General features: G+C 36.7%; 1 protein-coding gene across 19 annotated transcripts in view; it reads left to right on the top strand.

The window, feature by feature from the left end:
- ZMYM2 (zinc finger MYM-type containing 2) overlaps nucleotides 1-14882 on the top strand; it is a 133379-nt gene that overhangs the window by 88046 nt on the left and 30451 nt on the right. For all 19 annotated transcript variants that reach the window (XR_004178610.1, XR_004178609.1, XM_021929473.2 and 16 more), the window contains 3 exons: nucleotides 7536-7701; nucleotides 8381-8415; nucleotides 14739-14868. Coding sequence is in view for 17 of the 19 variants with exons in the window: in XM_021929473.2 (XP_021785165.1) it covers nucleotides 7536-7701; nucleotides 8381-8415; nucleotides 14739-14868 (331 nt within the window). In the remaining 2 variants the exon portion in view is untranslated. The remainder of the gene's footprint in view (nucleotides 1-7535; nucleotides 7702-8380; nucleotides 8416-14738; nucleotides 14869-14882) is intronic.

The following is a 14882-nucleotide window of genomic DNA, read 5'->3' as shown; positions in this document are numbered from 1 at the left end:
CGTGGGTGCTGGCTGGGTGAGGCAAGCAAAACCTGCCTGCACATGGCAAAGGGATGTGGGAGGTATCCGTGGGCCCCAGGGGAAGCTGCAGTATGGGGAGGGAATAGATGACGCTGCTGCATGTCTGTGGGGGCCACCCCACTGGGGCTCTCCAGTGGTCAGGTTCAGTCTGCCAGGGTAGAAGCTATGATGAGGGCTCCTAGGACACTCGAGGCTGACCTTAAAGCAGGTACTGTCAGACTAGGAGCCTGCAACAGGCCGACAGACCAAGGGCTGCTCCGGTCAGACTGGCCCCTTCTTATGGGCAAGGCCTCCCTGCAGAGTTCAGATCTGACAGTTGCCCTAGGGTTAAAGTCTCCTATGGGAGCAAGTTGATTCTAGGTGGATGGTCATCCTTGGCTGTGCTTCACTACAGAGGCCCCAGCACCAAACCCTCTGGGCTCCACATCAGCTGGCTTGCTGCCCCTACAACTTCTTTAAGCAGCTCTCCCTGCCAACTCAGTGGTCCCTGCTGGTTGAAGGGTTTCCTTCTCCTGAGATTCCAGAGGCCTTGGCCAGAGCAGGTTGCTCTCTGCCAGTTCATCTAACTTGTGCCCTCAGCATATTGGGGGCCAAGAACAAGTCCTAGTGTGTGATAGCCCCATGCAGGTTCCTAGATTCCTTCCCCTTCAGACAGGCTTCTCTCTGTCTTCCCTCCTCTACTCCTGGTGCTTTCCCTCTGAAGATCTGTTAGGAGTGCACCAGCATTCTCAGTCCCTCTGAAGATCTGTTAGGAGTGCGCCAGCATTCTCAGTCCCTCCGGGCAACTCTTCTACCTGGCCGTGGCTAGTCAGCCATCTTGCCCCAGCATCTACTTTTATAAAGTCAGTCTCTTTTCACACATTGCATTAATTTCTTCCTAGATAAGAAAATGAGTAAGTTTGGAGTGTGTGTAGTCAGAAAGATTACAAGGAAAGAGCATTAATTCCTATGTTGATAACATGGAAAACCATCTCAATGCCGAAACTTCATTGTGGGTACAGTTGTAAAGCATGTGAAGGCAGGCTGAGCACGGTGGCTCACTCCTGTAATCCCAGCACTTTGGGAGGCCAAGGCAGGCAGATCACTTGAGGTCGGGAGTTCAAGACCAGCCTGGCCAACATGGTAAAACCCCGTCTCTACCAAAAATATAAAAATTAACCATGCATAGTGGTGCATGCCTGTAATCTCAGCTACTCGGGAGGCTGAGGCAGAAAAATCACTTGAACCTGGGAGGCGGAGGTTGCAATGAGGTGAGATGGTGCCTCTGTACTCCAGCCCGGGCAACAGAGTGAGACTCTGTGTCAAAAAAAAAAAAAAAAAAAAAAAGCATGTGAAGACAGACATCATCATGACTTCAAAATTGTTAAGCCCTCTAAAGAAACAAATGAAATAACTGAATATGAAGAACAGTATTTAGTTTACTTTATCAAGGTATTGGTATTAAAATGATACTACTAGGAGAATTGCAGGAGTTCTGGTGCAGTTCTTTAATATCTGCAGTTCACCATGTTAACTAGCATTGTAAATAAAAAGAGGAAGATGCTTTCCAAGTTAAGAGCTGTGAAGTAATTTCCAAGTTGTTAAGAGCTGTGAAGTAATTGAGACTTAAGAGTTTTGATGTACTTTTAAAAAAGTTACTTCATTGCTTTACTGTTGCTTCTGTGTGATGTAAACTTTAAAAATTAAGGCTCAAATTTTAGAGATACACAGAGGACTAACATACACTCTAAAATGTGTTTCTTTTAGTCTAAACCAGTGTTTTGTGTATAGATATTAGTGTTTTTGAGAAATCCCTCAGAAAACGTTACTTCAGTGCCTTGAAATGCTTGATGTTAGTTCAGCACATACAAGTGCAGTTTTATGCCCATTGTTTAGGAGGTTTTATTTTTAAAAATTTCTTTTGGATAATCTCAATAAAGGCATTTAGTGAGTACAAATTTGGAAATCCCATTTTATTTTTATATCTATTTGCATTGTTTATTATTGTTTAAGACAGAAATTGTTACTATGTGATGATGATTTCCCTGTCATTTTACTGTACAAATATCTGCCTAATTGTAAAATTATGAATATAAAATTTTAATGTATAATAATCTTTCTTGGAGGATTTTTTTGTTGTTGTTCACAGCACATACTGAATGTATTTCTCTATTCGGCTTCTTTCTTTGAATGAATGATCTCCCAGCTTTAAAAAATATTACTGGGGCTGGGCGCAGTGGCTTATGCTTGTACTCCTAGCACTTTGGGAGTATGAGGTGGGAGAATCAGTTGAGGCCAGAAGTTCAAGACCAGCCTGGGGAACATAGAGCCCCTCTCTGCAAAAAAAAATTAAAAATTAGCCAGGTGTGATGTCATGCCCCTATAGTCCCAGATACTCAGCAGGATGAGACAAGAGAATTGCTTGAGCCCAGGAGTTCGAGGCTGTGGTGAGCTATGATTACACCACTGCATTCAAGCCTAGGTGACAGAGCAAGACCCTGTCTCAAAAAGAAAAAAAAAGATTACTGAGAGCAGTGGCTCACGTCTTTAATCTCAGCCTTTTGGGAGGATGAAGTGAGAGGGTTGTTTGAAGTTGGGAGTTCTAGTCCAGCCTGGGCAATATAGCGAGACCCCAACTCTACAAAAAATAAAAAAATTAGCCAGGCATGGTGGTGCATGCCTGTAGTCCTGGCTCCTTGGGAGGCTGAAGTGGAAGGATCACTTGAACTCAGGTTTTTGAGGTGGCAGTGAGCTCTGATCACACCACTGCACTCTGGCCTGGGAGACACAGTAAGACTTTGTCTCTAAATTAAAAAAAATATATATGTATATAGATAAGTTTGGGATTTGTTTCCCTTTTTGGGAAGCAAAGGTATGTTCTTTGGCAGAAGACCATGTTATTGTAGATGTTGTCATGTGTTCCACTTTACTGCTTATTTTAAAAGATAGTTATGTCTATTTTCATTTATACAGAATTTAGTGATGAGGATTTAATGAAGCAGTGCTTTTCAGAATATACAAGAAATACATTAGTCAAATACCAAGTTACAATCATCTAGTTATGTTTAATGTCAGTATTCTGTACCTTAAATACATTATATATTCCTGCCTTATTTTAAACAGATTTTTGTATAATATACGTAATAACTTATATATTATACTAATCTGAGGAATAAAGGTAAGACTATTTTTGTTACATGGTAGAAATTTATAAAGCAAGTAGCAATGCTGATTTTTCTATACAATCAATATGCACCACAATCTTTGAAATGTGAAGAGTTGTCTCTCTTCATTCATCCTTGGTTTTTCTGCATGCAGCCATTGTTGTAATCAAATGGTAACTTTATTCTCTGTGCTTTCTACTTGAGTCAGATTGTATTTTCTTATACCCCCCATGCATCCCTTCTATTCACTGTTGCCATGATATCATCTTGAAAATGTGGTAAACTAATTATGGGGTCCTCCCCCTTTTATGATTTATCTTTTTTTATTTAAATACTCACAAGTTTATATATTAGTGCATTAAAACCTATGACCCTTACAAATCATTCTGGCTTATCAGAAAAATAAGCTTCAAGCCAAAGGAAAAAAGAGTGCTTCATCACAGAAACTTAAAAATCAACAGCTAGCCAATCTGGCTGTTATTTCATGTTTAGCCATGAACATTTCTTAAATGGTCATGCACACACATTGTATTTTTACCTTCTCTTATCTTTGCACTTTAGATTGAGAGACTACTACCTATAGTATAAATAACTTCTACATTTTTATTTATTTAAATTTAGTTTTATGCTTTAAAAATTTTTTTACTTGACAAGTCACTGAATGAGCTGTGTTTTCTGGTTTATATCATGGTTTGCTTCTAGATTTAAAATAGAGATGTATTAAATCCTGTCTCTTCTAAACTGGAATAAGAAACGTGTGACATCATGCAACCAAAAGATGCTGAAAATACAACTAATGTATTTTTCTTCTCCCAGATACCTTTTTAGAAAGAAGTAGATTTTACTTTTCCTCAGGTAAATGTTTCCGGGCAAATTGAAAAACCAGATAGTTCTTTTGATCTGTGTAAGTTTAAAAGTTTTTAAGAAAAAGGATTTAGTATTGCAATGCAATAATAGCTAGAAGGTGTTTGATAAATTGGTAAAGATAATATTTCAAAAGGTCCACTGTTTCTCAAGGCTATGTCTATTAAGACCTAAGCTTTTCTTAAACCATATTACTTCCGATTGCACAGGTTTTTAACACAGATTTTGATTTGTTTTCCAAACAAGTAGCGAACGGTGGCAATATTAAATTCTTAATACAAATGCCCTCTAATAGTCTTAACAGTATGATGGATGGGCTTTAAATTAATAATATTAGACTTCTATAATTTTTCTTTATAAACTGCTATATCCATTTTTTAAAATTGTTTTTGAAATTAATTTTAGGAAAAGAATAATATTCGAATATTGCTTTAAATGTATCTTTTTGGTCACCAGAGAATTCCTATGCTTTGCATAGTACCCAGTCACCTTTTATCACTGCATTCTTTTTTTTGTAGTGAATCACTCTACTGTGCTCAGAAAGCTGTATTGAGAAGTCATAAAGGATTTCTGTTTAAAATGTCTGTAAAATACCCCCATCTTTTTCATATTCATGGTTCTCCCCTGGAAAATTAGGTTTGTTTGGTGAAATAGGGAACAAATAGATAGGAAAGTTTAAAAAGGTGTATATATCAACGAAAAATGAAAAGTTGAAACTATCCAAGAAGTGAAAGGAACTGGGTCAGGTTAGGCTGAATGACCTTTGGCCAGTTATTGAAAATGAAATTTCTGTTTAGTGATAGATTGGATTAAGGTTTTTGAATCAGAGTTTAGTACCTGGCTGTTACTTAGATTTGTTTGAACCTGTGATTTTTTTTTTTCTCTCCTTCTCCTTAGTTTGCTATTCCTTGATTTCACAATGACAAGAAAACCACAAAGTAGATGATGCAGTATTTTTAAAACCAGAGACTTATGTCCCATTTATTTCATTTTTAATGGTGTCTTAGTAGTTGTTTTTTGGAAATGGCTAGGGAATACATCTTGGAGTGGAGTTGTGTTGGTGTTGGTAAGGAATGATGATCATTAATGATCTTTTTAAATTGGCTGTCATATTTTAACTGAATTCCAAACGTTTTACTAGGAGTTTGCAGAAGTGGATGTAAAAGAAACAAAAGTTCACAACCTCCAAAATTTTGATTGTGGCATTAAACTTGGAATTATTAGTATTGAGTTCTCACTTACTATTTTTTCAGGCTGAAAAAATACATGCCTATTTTGTTTACTTTTGTAAATTGGTGTTAATCTTGGCCCTTTTTTCTTTGGGTAGAGGGAAATTATCTAAATTTGTTTTGAACCTTTAAAAGAAGAAGGGAGCTTCAAGTATTGGTTCTATAAAAACCAAGTGTCTAATTGTAGAACGATGAAGTGATTCCATTGTTCAAATTCTTTAGGTGGAATGTGTTTGATTTTATGCTGTTGATCTTCCAAATTATTGTATAAATGGCAGTACTACTACTAAGAGTCAGCATAGTACATGTAATGATTTGAATTAATACAGATTTCTATTTTAAAGGTCAAATCGAGAATCTTATAGCATTTTATTTGTATTGTTAGGATATTTATTCTCTAGTCATTTATAGTAACTCATTTTGTCTTTATTGCTTAGTGTACAGGATAAAGCCTGGGTTTTGACTTGGTTGTCTGCTTTTTGAATCCCATCTCTGCATTTTTAATATTTGACCTTAGTTATTTAATCTTTTTAGATCTTAGTTTGCAGTACCCATTTTGCGGGGCTGTTGTGAAGATTTATAGAGAGAAGATACACCGGGTTTGGCTCTTATTTCAGGTTCTCAGTGAACAATGTAGTCAGGCTGTAACTCTGCTTTCGGTTCTTGCGCTGTTCAGAATCAATGAATAAAGTATTAAGCTTCCATTTCCTTCCTTTATGCTTTGTCTCTTTTTTGAGCATAAATTATAAAAAGGGAGAAAGAAACTGAAAGAAAGAAAAGAAACCCTGGAACAATTCTATGGTTATTTTGAAGAACAGTCTCGCTGGTGAGAATTTAACAAAGGGTCTTTTTTATTATTGAGTGAAAATATGATCTTGGTTGATATTAAGTGCTGTTGTTAGTGAGATGATCATATAATACCATCAGCAGTATAAAATTTGTATTCACAAGTTTTTGGACAAGAGTCGTGATATTGGCATCACTTAGTAGTCATAATTTGTACTATAAATCTTCATTCACTTAACATTTATTCAGCAGGAGAAATACCTGACCTGGAGAAAAAAAAAGAGCCTGTGTTCTAACCTTGGGGTATGTTTGTTATGTAAGACCTGTTTGTCAACATAGTCATTTGTTAATATTCCTGACCAGGAATTTTGACGTGGCATTTGTAGAATTCCTGTTGAAATTGTAACGTGAGAAATTTCAAAATCCACAGTGTAAAACTCTAGATTAGAGTAATAAAGGAAAAGCTGTAGCCACAATTATTATGAACTGCAAAATACTTAACAGTTATTACTTTGTCAAAATTTCAAAGCTGGCAAGCCAAAGGGTAATTGAAAAAAATAATAGTAGTTCATTTCTAGACCAGAAACTTAAATTATGAAAAGAACTGTATTTGAAATTATATCATTTTTCTGTATTTGAAGATATATCGTTTATATTTTCTTCACACTCATTAGTCAAGATGTTAAGAAATAGTGAAAATGGGCAAACTCTAGGGAAATTAAGATCCTAAAAAACAAAAATCTGTCTCAAGATTATTGATTCACCAAAATAAAGTACATTCTTTGAATTTTAATTTGTTTTTCTTGTATCATTTTTTGGTATTGCAAGTTAAGTTGTGGACCCATTGGGCTGATTGTTTTCCTAGATGTGGGTCAAATCGCTTGTCTTATTGATATTACTGGTTTTCAGAACATTTAAACATTGAGTGTTTAAAAACATGAACTCAAAGTTCTTGTTACTAAAATTAAATACATGTATTTATTAAAGCTTTTCAAATTTATATTAAACTGTTGAAAAACTGAAATAGTTCAAGTTAACATCCATAAATTTCCCATCATAAGAGTTTGCTTCAAAATTGCCTTTGTCTTGTACAACAAACCTGGGAAATCCGTTCATTACTCGTAAATGTTCAATATAATGGTAGGAGACGATTCTACCAGTATATTATATGGCCCTCAAAAGTATTTAAAGACATTAAAATACATTGGTTTGGTCTACCAATATGTATTTAGTTATCCTACCTTTGTGATGCTGGTCTTTGGCTCCTGGTAAGTATAGGATGGAACTTTGTCAATTGAGAAATTGCTTCTTCTTTTTTTTTTTTTCCCACTTTTACTTATTGTACATTTTACTGTTTATAAATGATTTATATTATAGTTCTATTTTTCTTTATCACTCACGGTTTTATCACATTTGGCAATAATCACTGATAAACTTCTGGAAATCTTCAAAAATAACTTGCAATGTCTGAAACCTTCCTTTTTAAATTAAGGCTGCAAGGTGTGACTGTTGTAAATCTCAAGGAACTCTTAAAGAGCGAGTTCAGTGGCGTGGGGAAATGAAACATTTCTGTGATCAACATTGCTTACTGCGTTTCTACTGTCAACAAAATGAGCCCAACATGACAACTCAGAAAGGACCTGAAAACTTGCATTATGGTATGTAATAATTTAGGTGATAACTTGAAAACCCTGTAAATCAGTCTTTACGTAGTTCTGAATCCAAAACACTGATAATGAATAGTTGATTTTGGAGATCGCTTAACAGCAACTTAAATTCCGTAGATTCTCTGGGTTGAAGCACCCTTGTATATTGTTTTTATAAATGTATTGCTTTTTGTTTTATTGTCTTTTTGAAATTTCATGCTAATTGAGAAAACAAGGTGTAGTTGAGAGTGAGGAGAAGCTAAACAGCGTTATAACACAAATTTTAAAAAGAATAGACATCTACCTATCATGTATCATCTGCAATTTTAAATGCAAATTATTTTTAGCAAATCGAATTGCTAGGGAGTAGGTTGGGAGGAACAACAAAAACCCTTTAGAAGCTGTAATTTTAAAAAATATATATATATCTTTTAAGATATAAATCTAAGAATATATAATAATATTTCCCCAAAAGCAGTGTATACTTTCAGAGGGGGCAAAAGGAAAAAAGGATTAATTTATTTACCTGTATATTTCTATACTTTATACAAATTTGAAATTCTTCCCTTAAAATGTCTAAAATATTTTCTTTAGTCACATTTTAAATTAGTGAAATTTAATGAGAAATAGGGATTTAGAAAATTCTGAAGAAAGAGTATTTGTCTTATTTTAAATTTTTTATGTTTTTTAGATCAGGGTTGTCAGACGTCTCGAACCAAAATGACAGTAAGTATTGGTGAAATGGAGTGCTAAATTGTGATTTTTTTAATACGGGGTAAAAAATAATTAGGCCAATTTAATGTGATCATAACGGTAATTTTTTTTTTTTTTTTTTTTTTTGCTTAACTGAGACAGTGGAGTATTCAGCTGAATTGTATTAATACCAGAGACTGTCATACATGCCAAGGAATATAAAGGAGAGTTAATTATAGCCTCTCCTCACAGTGGGACAATAGACATAAGTGATATTTGAGTTGACGGATGTTTCCATAATAGATGCATCTTTAAGACAATGGCAATAGTATGTTTGAAATGACTGTATTTGTTCTGAAAGATACGAATAAGCTGACTGTAAACAGTTGAGTAGAAGATAGCCAGATAGGCATGAAAAATAGAATAATAACGTGCTAAGCACATGTGTATTTGGCAGAACTACTTACTAGAGCCAAGCTGGAAGGGGTCTTTGGTGGAATAATGGAAAATGAGGCTGAAGGAATAGGCTGAGGCAGATTAGTGATGGCTTTATGCATTTATCTTTCAAGTAGAGATCTGAAGATACATGTTGGTGGCTAGAATTTTTTGAGTTTAAAACTTTGGGAAATACGCAATGTGTCCTGGATTTTTTTTCCCCCTATTTATTTTTCTTTTGGTGTAATATATCAAATTCTACTTCTGTTAGCATTTTAAGAGTTTTGTAGATTGATGTTACTAATGACTACTAAAGATAAGAGGCAATGCTTTTGCCACTCTGGAGAGTGGTAGGGCACTGCCTGGCTTGGCATGCTGCATCTTACAGCTGTCACCAGCGGTGGATCCTGGTATTGCTCGCATCCTTACCCGAGGGAAGCTCTTCAGGAGTCATTTATCGGCAATGAAGTCTCTGGGCTAGTTCTTGTTGTGTTACAAAAGAACAGATCGGTGGTTCCAACGCCGACTACTCATTAGAATCACCCGGCAAATTTTCAAAACCTTCCAGTGCCTAGACTCCAACCCAGAAATTCTGTATTTTAAAAAAGTTCTGGCTGGGCACAGTGACTCATGCCTGTAATCCCTGCAACAAGGCAAGTGGATCACCTGAGGTCAGAAGTTCGAGACCAGCCTGGCCAACATAATGAAACTCCATCTCTACTAAAAATACAAAAAGTTAGCCAGGCATGGTGGCGGTCACCTGTAATCCCAGCTACTCAGGAGGCTGAGGCAGGAGAATCGCTTGAATCCGGGAGGCAGAGGTTGCAATGAGCCAAGATTGTGCCACTGCACTCCAGCCTGGGTAATAAGAGTGAAACTCCATCGCCATTAAAAAAAAAAAAGAAAGAAAAGTTCTTCAGGATTCTAATATGTAACCAGAAGTGAGAATCACTGATATAGATGAAAATTGGTATTTTTACATTTATTCTATTCAGTGTTTGTTTTTGATGTTAATAGTTGGACAGAATCCTAGAAAAGTAAGAATAGTTTTTCCTTGCTTTCTCTATCCATATGCCCCCTTATGGAAACAATAACATTTTAAAATCAGATAATTTTGGAAGTATGTAAAGCATTCACTTGAATTATCTCATTTTAATACCAGAGACTTTCATCCATGCTGAGGGTATGAAAGATGAGTATTCCCTATTACATACGTATATTTATAAGGCAGCTCCTCAACCTTGTTTCAAAGGTGTGTGCTTTTGACCAGAAACCCTTTCTATTAGCATGATATTAAATATTTTTCTCCTCCTACAGGACTTGAACCGAACTGTATGACGGAGGGATAGAGGAAGCGTTATTGATAGGGAAGGACTTGAACCGAACTGTATGGCGGAGGGTAGAGGAAGCGTTATTGATAGGGAAGGATAAGTAAGGCTGCCATTGCAGCTGTTGCCTTTTGTCGTATAAAGTCCTCTCCCATCTTTTCTTCTTTGTAAGCTTTTGGAATCTTCTAATTCTCCACCCATAAACTTCAAAGGATAGGAGCTTAGCTGTGTAATTTTGGGCAAGTTACTTCACTGTTCTTTGTGTAAGTTTATTTGAAAAATCAAGATGAATGTAGTACCTACCTCATGATGAATCCTAAACCATGGTAGAGCTGTTTTGTTCCAGACTTCATAGAGGCAGTATGTATAGTGAAGAACAGAAACTTTTGACATCAGGTGAATCTTACTTGAATCCTGATTTCAGAACTTTTAGCTCAGTGCCTCTTGCCAGATTGTATCACTTCTGAGTCTCAGTTTCCTCATAAGTAAAATGGGAGTGATAAAAAGTCCTACCTTTTGTGGTGTTAGGAGTGTGCAGTAAGATTTGGTGCTTTTCATAGTCCCTGGCATCTAGCAAATACTCAACAGATGGTGGCTTTTGTCATTATAATTTTTATTCTTTTGGGTCCTACTTCAGCATACACAAATAACTGGATCCTGTCTATTGACTAAAAAGTAAAAAACATTCTAAAAAACAAGTTTGGTTCAAGTGTAGATTTTCACCAAGTGGCATAGTTTATTGACATAAAGTAGTATTTGCAGAATGGCAGGAAGTGCAGCATTGAGCAATCCCAGGACGTCTGTGACTTTAGATCCTCTCTTTTGGGATGTAGAGTATTTTCCAGTTCAGACCAAACTTTCCTAATGCCTGGTATGTAACAGATACTGTTTGCTAAGTTATTCTCTCCATTATACTATGGTGGAAATTGAGGCATAAGAGATCGAGTGACTTGCCTGAGGTCACACAGCGGTAGCTTTAAGTATAGTTGACCCTTGAACAACATGGATTTGAACTGCATTTGTCCACTTCCACATGGCTTTTTTGTTTTTTTTTCCTAACCAAACTTGGATGGAAAATAAAGGATTTGCAAGGCAAATTTGAGGGCAGACTTTTCATGTGGGTGAGTTCTATAAAGGCTGACTGTGGGAGTTGTGTATGCACAGATTCTAGTATGAGGAGTAGGGGTAGGGGCTTTGGCGGATGGTAGTGGTCCTAGAACCAGTCCTCCACATATACTGAGAGAGAATTGTGCAGTCAGTCCTCATTCATGGATTTCAAATTTGCCTACCCACCAAAATTTATTTGTAACCCCTAAATCAATACTTAAGGTGCTTTCACAGGCATTTGTAGATGTGCAGAGTGGTGAGAAATTTGAGTTACCCAATGTACATGTTCCCAGTTGAAGTAGAACAAAGCAATGCTGTGCCTTTGTGTTTCAGCTCTCATACTATAAACAAGTGTCCTTTTCTTAGTCTAATGAGTGTCAGGTTGTTTTGTTGTTTGCATTTTTGTGTTTTTTGTTGATGATTTTTATTGTTTACAAGGGCCAGGAAGTGGTGTCTAGTGTCACTAAGAGCAAGAAAGCTCTGATGTACCTTATGGAGAAAATACTGTTAGAAAAGTTTCATTTAGGCATGAAGTTATAATGTTCTTGGTGTAAGTTCAGTATTAATGAATCAACATTACCGTACATCTAGAAAAAGAAAGAGGAAATTTGCCAGTCTACCTGAGTGCTATAGTAACATCTCTAGTTTGTGGTACAGCTAAGGAAAAGATAGAGTAATGACTAAATGTATGGATTTGTGAGATTATGACCATTTTTTTTTTTTTAAAGCATACTGAACAGCTTTCAGCCCACCACAGGTTAATCGGGGTTAGGAAAATGTTAAACTCTTCTTGGCTATGTGAGAGCTAGCTGGCTTCCACATTTTAAGGCCATGTGGTATGAAACATGTTAAACTTGAAGTTGAGGTGAGTTTTGCAGATCAAGATACTATGTAAGAATACTTGCAAAGTGTTATGCAGGGAAAAGGTTATATGGAAGAGCTAGTTTTCAGCACTAATGGGACTGGCTTGTTTTTACAAGGTCATTGGGATATGAACCTGTGAAATGCCCTTGGCCTTAATTCATCCAAAGAGTATGCAAGCTTGTTATTGTATACCAATGCCAAGGGCACCTTTAAATGCAAACCCTTAATGATATACAGAGCTCAAAATTCTTGAGCACTTGCAGGGAAAAATCTGAAGTAGGTATCATTTCCATTGGAGGTGGGAGAAAAAAGCATGGATGATGCCCAGTATATTTTGGGATTGGTTTCACTGCTTCATCCTAGAAGTTGAGCACTATCTTCAGGGTGAAAACTTAGCCTTCAAAGTTTGATTTGTGAGTAATGCCCCAGTTCATTGCTATGAAGAACTTGAAAGTGCCCACCCCAATGTAGGAGTTATTTTCATGCCCCCAAATACTGCGTCTCTTCTCCAGTCCCTCAGACGGCATTTTAAAGGCTTTCACGATGCACCACATGAGGGAGCTTTGTAACAAGGCTTGTGAGGCTCTCGATGCCAACAAGGAAACCACCATGGATAGACTCCTGGAAGCAGTCACAATATGCATCTTCTTGATTATGGCCACACAACCTGGGGGCAGTATCAAGCAGGCTGTTGATAACTGCTGGGAAAATGTTTGATCAAACTGAAAAGGTGTTACAGAAATTGTAAAGAACGATGTTAAAAACACAATGTGCATCACACAGCAAATGAGCATAGAAGGCTTTGGCAACATGAAGGAAGGTGATATCAGAATGGAATTCTGTCTTGGGAAAAATTGTCAATAAAACAGAAAAATGGCCCTATGCTTGAGCACAGTCTCAAGTTTAAGTACTACTGAGAACATGACTTGAGATGCAAAAGGATCTGAGGTTAAAAGCTAAGCTGCCAAGGCTGACACAATTTTTGGAGCCAGTTTGGGTAAGAAAATCACTGACACTGTCAACAAGGCACAAGAGCCAGTTATACAACCTCGGTTTTCATGGGACACACCAAGGTTGAGAGGTCAGACTACACAGTTCAGTGTCTCATCACACATCCTGCAGCTCCATCCACAGTGAAATTTTGTTAATGTTTGTTTTGTTTTTGCTTTGTTCTTGAAACAAAGTCTAACTCTGTCATCCAGGCTAGAGTGCAATGGGATGATCTTGGCTCATTGCAACCTCAGCCTCCCAGGGTCAAGCGATTCTCTTGCCTCAGCCTCTAGAGTAGCTGGGACTAGAGGTGGGCACCACCATGTCTGGCTAGTTATTTATTTATTTATCTATATTTTTACTTTTTAGTAGAGACGGGGTTTCACCATGTTGGCCAGGCTGGTCTCAAACTCTTGACCTTAGGTGATCCGCCTGTCTCGGCCTCCCAAAGTTCTGGGATTACACATGTGAGCCAGTGCACTCGGCCAGCTTTTGTAAAACTTTGCTTGATTTTTGTTTATATTTTTTAGGACTTTATTTGCATAAAGGCACAGTAAACAGTATGTGTTGTTTATGTACACACATAAACACAGTGTTGTTTATGTGATCACTGTACAATATGTGTGTGGCGAACTGTACAGTGCATGTGCTGTGTGAGTGCTGTACAGTATGCGTGTGCTATATTTGTACTGTGTTTGAGTTGATCTCAGTAGTGTATTACACAAAAATACTCTAATGAAATATTGTTTTATTATAAAAAAAATACTGAATGAAGTATCTTTAACAAAATTATGTATTGATCAGTTGATGAAAACATTGTGACCAGAGGCTCACAGGAACCTAATCTTGTATTTCCCATTGAAGCAGCAGTTCAGTAGTCATTGTTTGGGGCAACTGTATAGAACACAACTATTCTGAATTATGTACCTATATTTTCTCCATATCAATAGGTGATGTGGGGAGTACCTTACCTTTACTCCCTTATGCTCTTATCTTACACTTATTTCAGATTTTATTTATGTGGGGTTTTGTTTTGTTTGCAATGCAAATAATGCTACGGTGAACTTAGTGCGAAATGTCTGAGAGACTGCATCTGTAGAATAGGTTTCAGAAATTGCCATTGCTGGGCCACAGGAAATATACAACTTAAAGTTTGAGGATATCTTTGGTGATTGTTTTCGTTTTTCTTTTCAAATTTATAATCATATTTAATGCCATTTATCCAGCAGAGGGAGCTAGAGTATCAGAGAGCCATAATAACTGTAAGATCTTCTTTTTCTGAAATAAATTTAAAAGTGCCTAAGTGTTTTCATAGTTCAGGTTTGCAACCTTGATTTTGTACTTAAAAGTTAGATTGTCTTTTTTTTTTTTTTAATCATTTTAATGGTATCCTTTGAAGGTGATATAAATCTATAGAATGAATAATTGCTACCACTTTGCTAGTAGTTAGGATAGATTCATATTGATCCTTATAGATTAAGAGTATGGTGAACATAGTGATAATAGCATAATTTGGTTATCCTCTTCTGCTTTTGTGCGTTCCCTTCTTAGTACTGAAAATCCTTCATTGACACCAGGAAGTACTGAAAATTAGACATAAAAATAAAACTCTTTCTCTTTGCTTCTCCATAGGGTTCAGCACCACCCCCTTCTCCAACACCTAACAAAGAGATGAAGAACAAAGCAGTTCTTTGCAAACCTTTAACAATGACAAAAGCTACTTACTGTAAACCTCACATGCAGACCAAATCTTGTCAGACAGGTAACTTAGGACAA

This window comes from Papio anubis, chromosome 15, assembly GCF_008728515.1.
Source record: "Papio anubis isolate 15944 chromosome 15, Panubis1.0, whole genome shotgun sequence".
Lineage (NCBI taxonomy): Eukaryota > Metazoa > Chordata > Mammalia > Primates > Cercopithecidae > Papio > Papio anubis.
The sequence above is the reverse complement of the archived record's forward strand: the minus strand, read 5'-3'. Positions and strand labels throughout refer to the sequence as shown.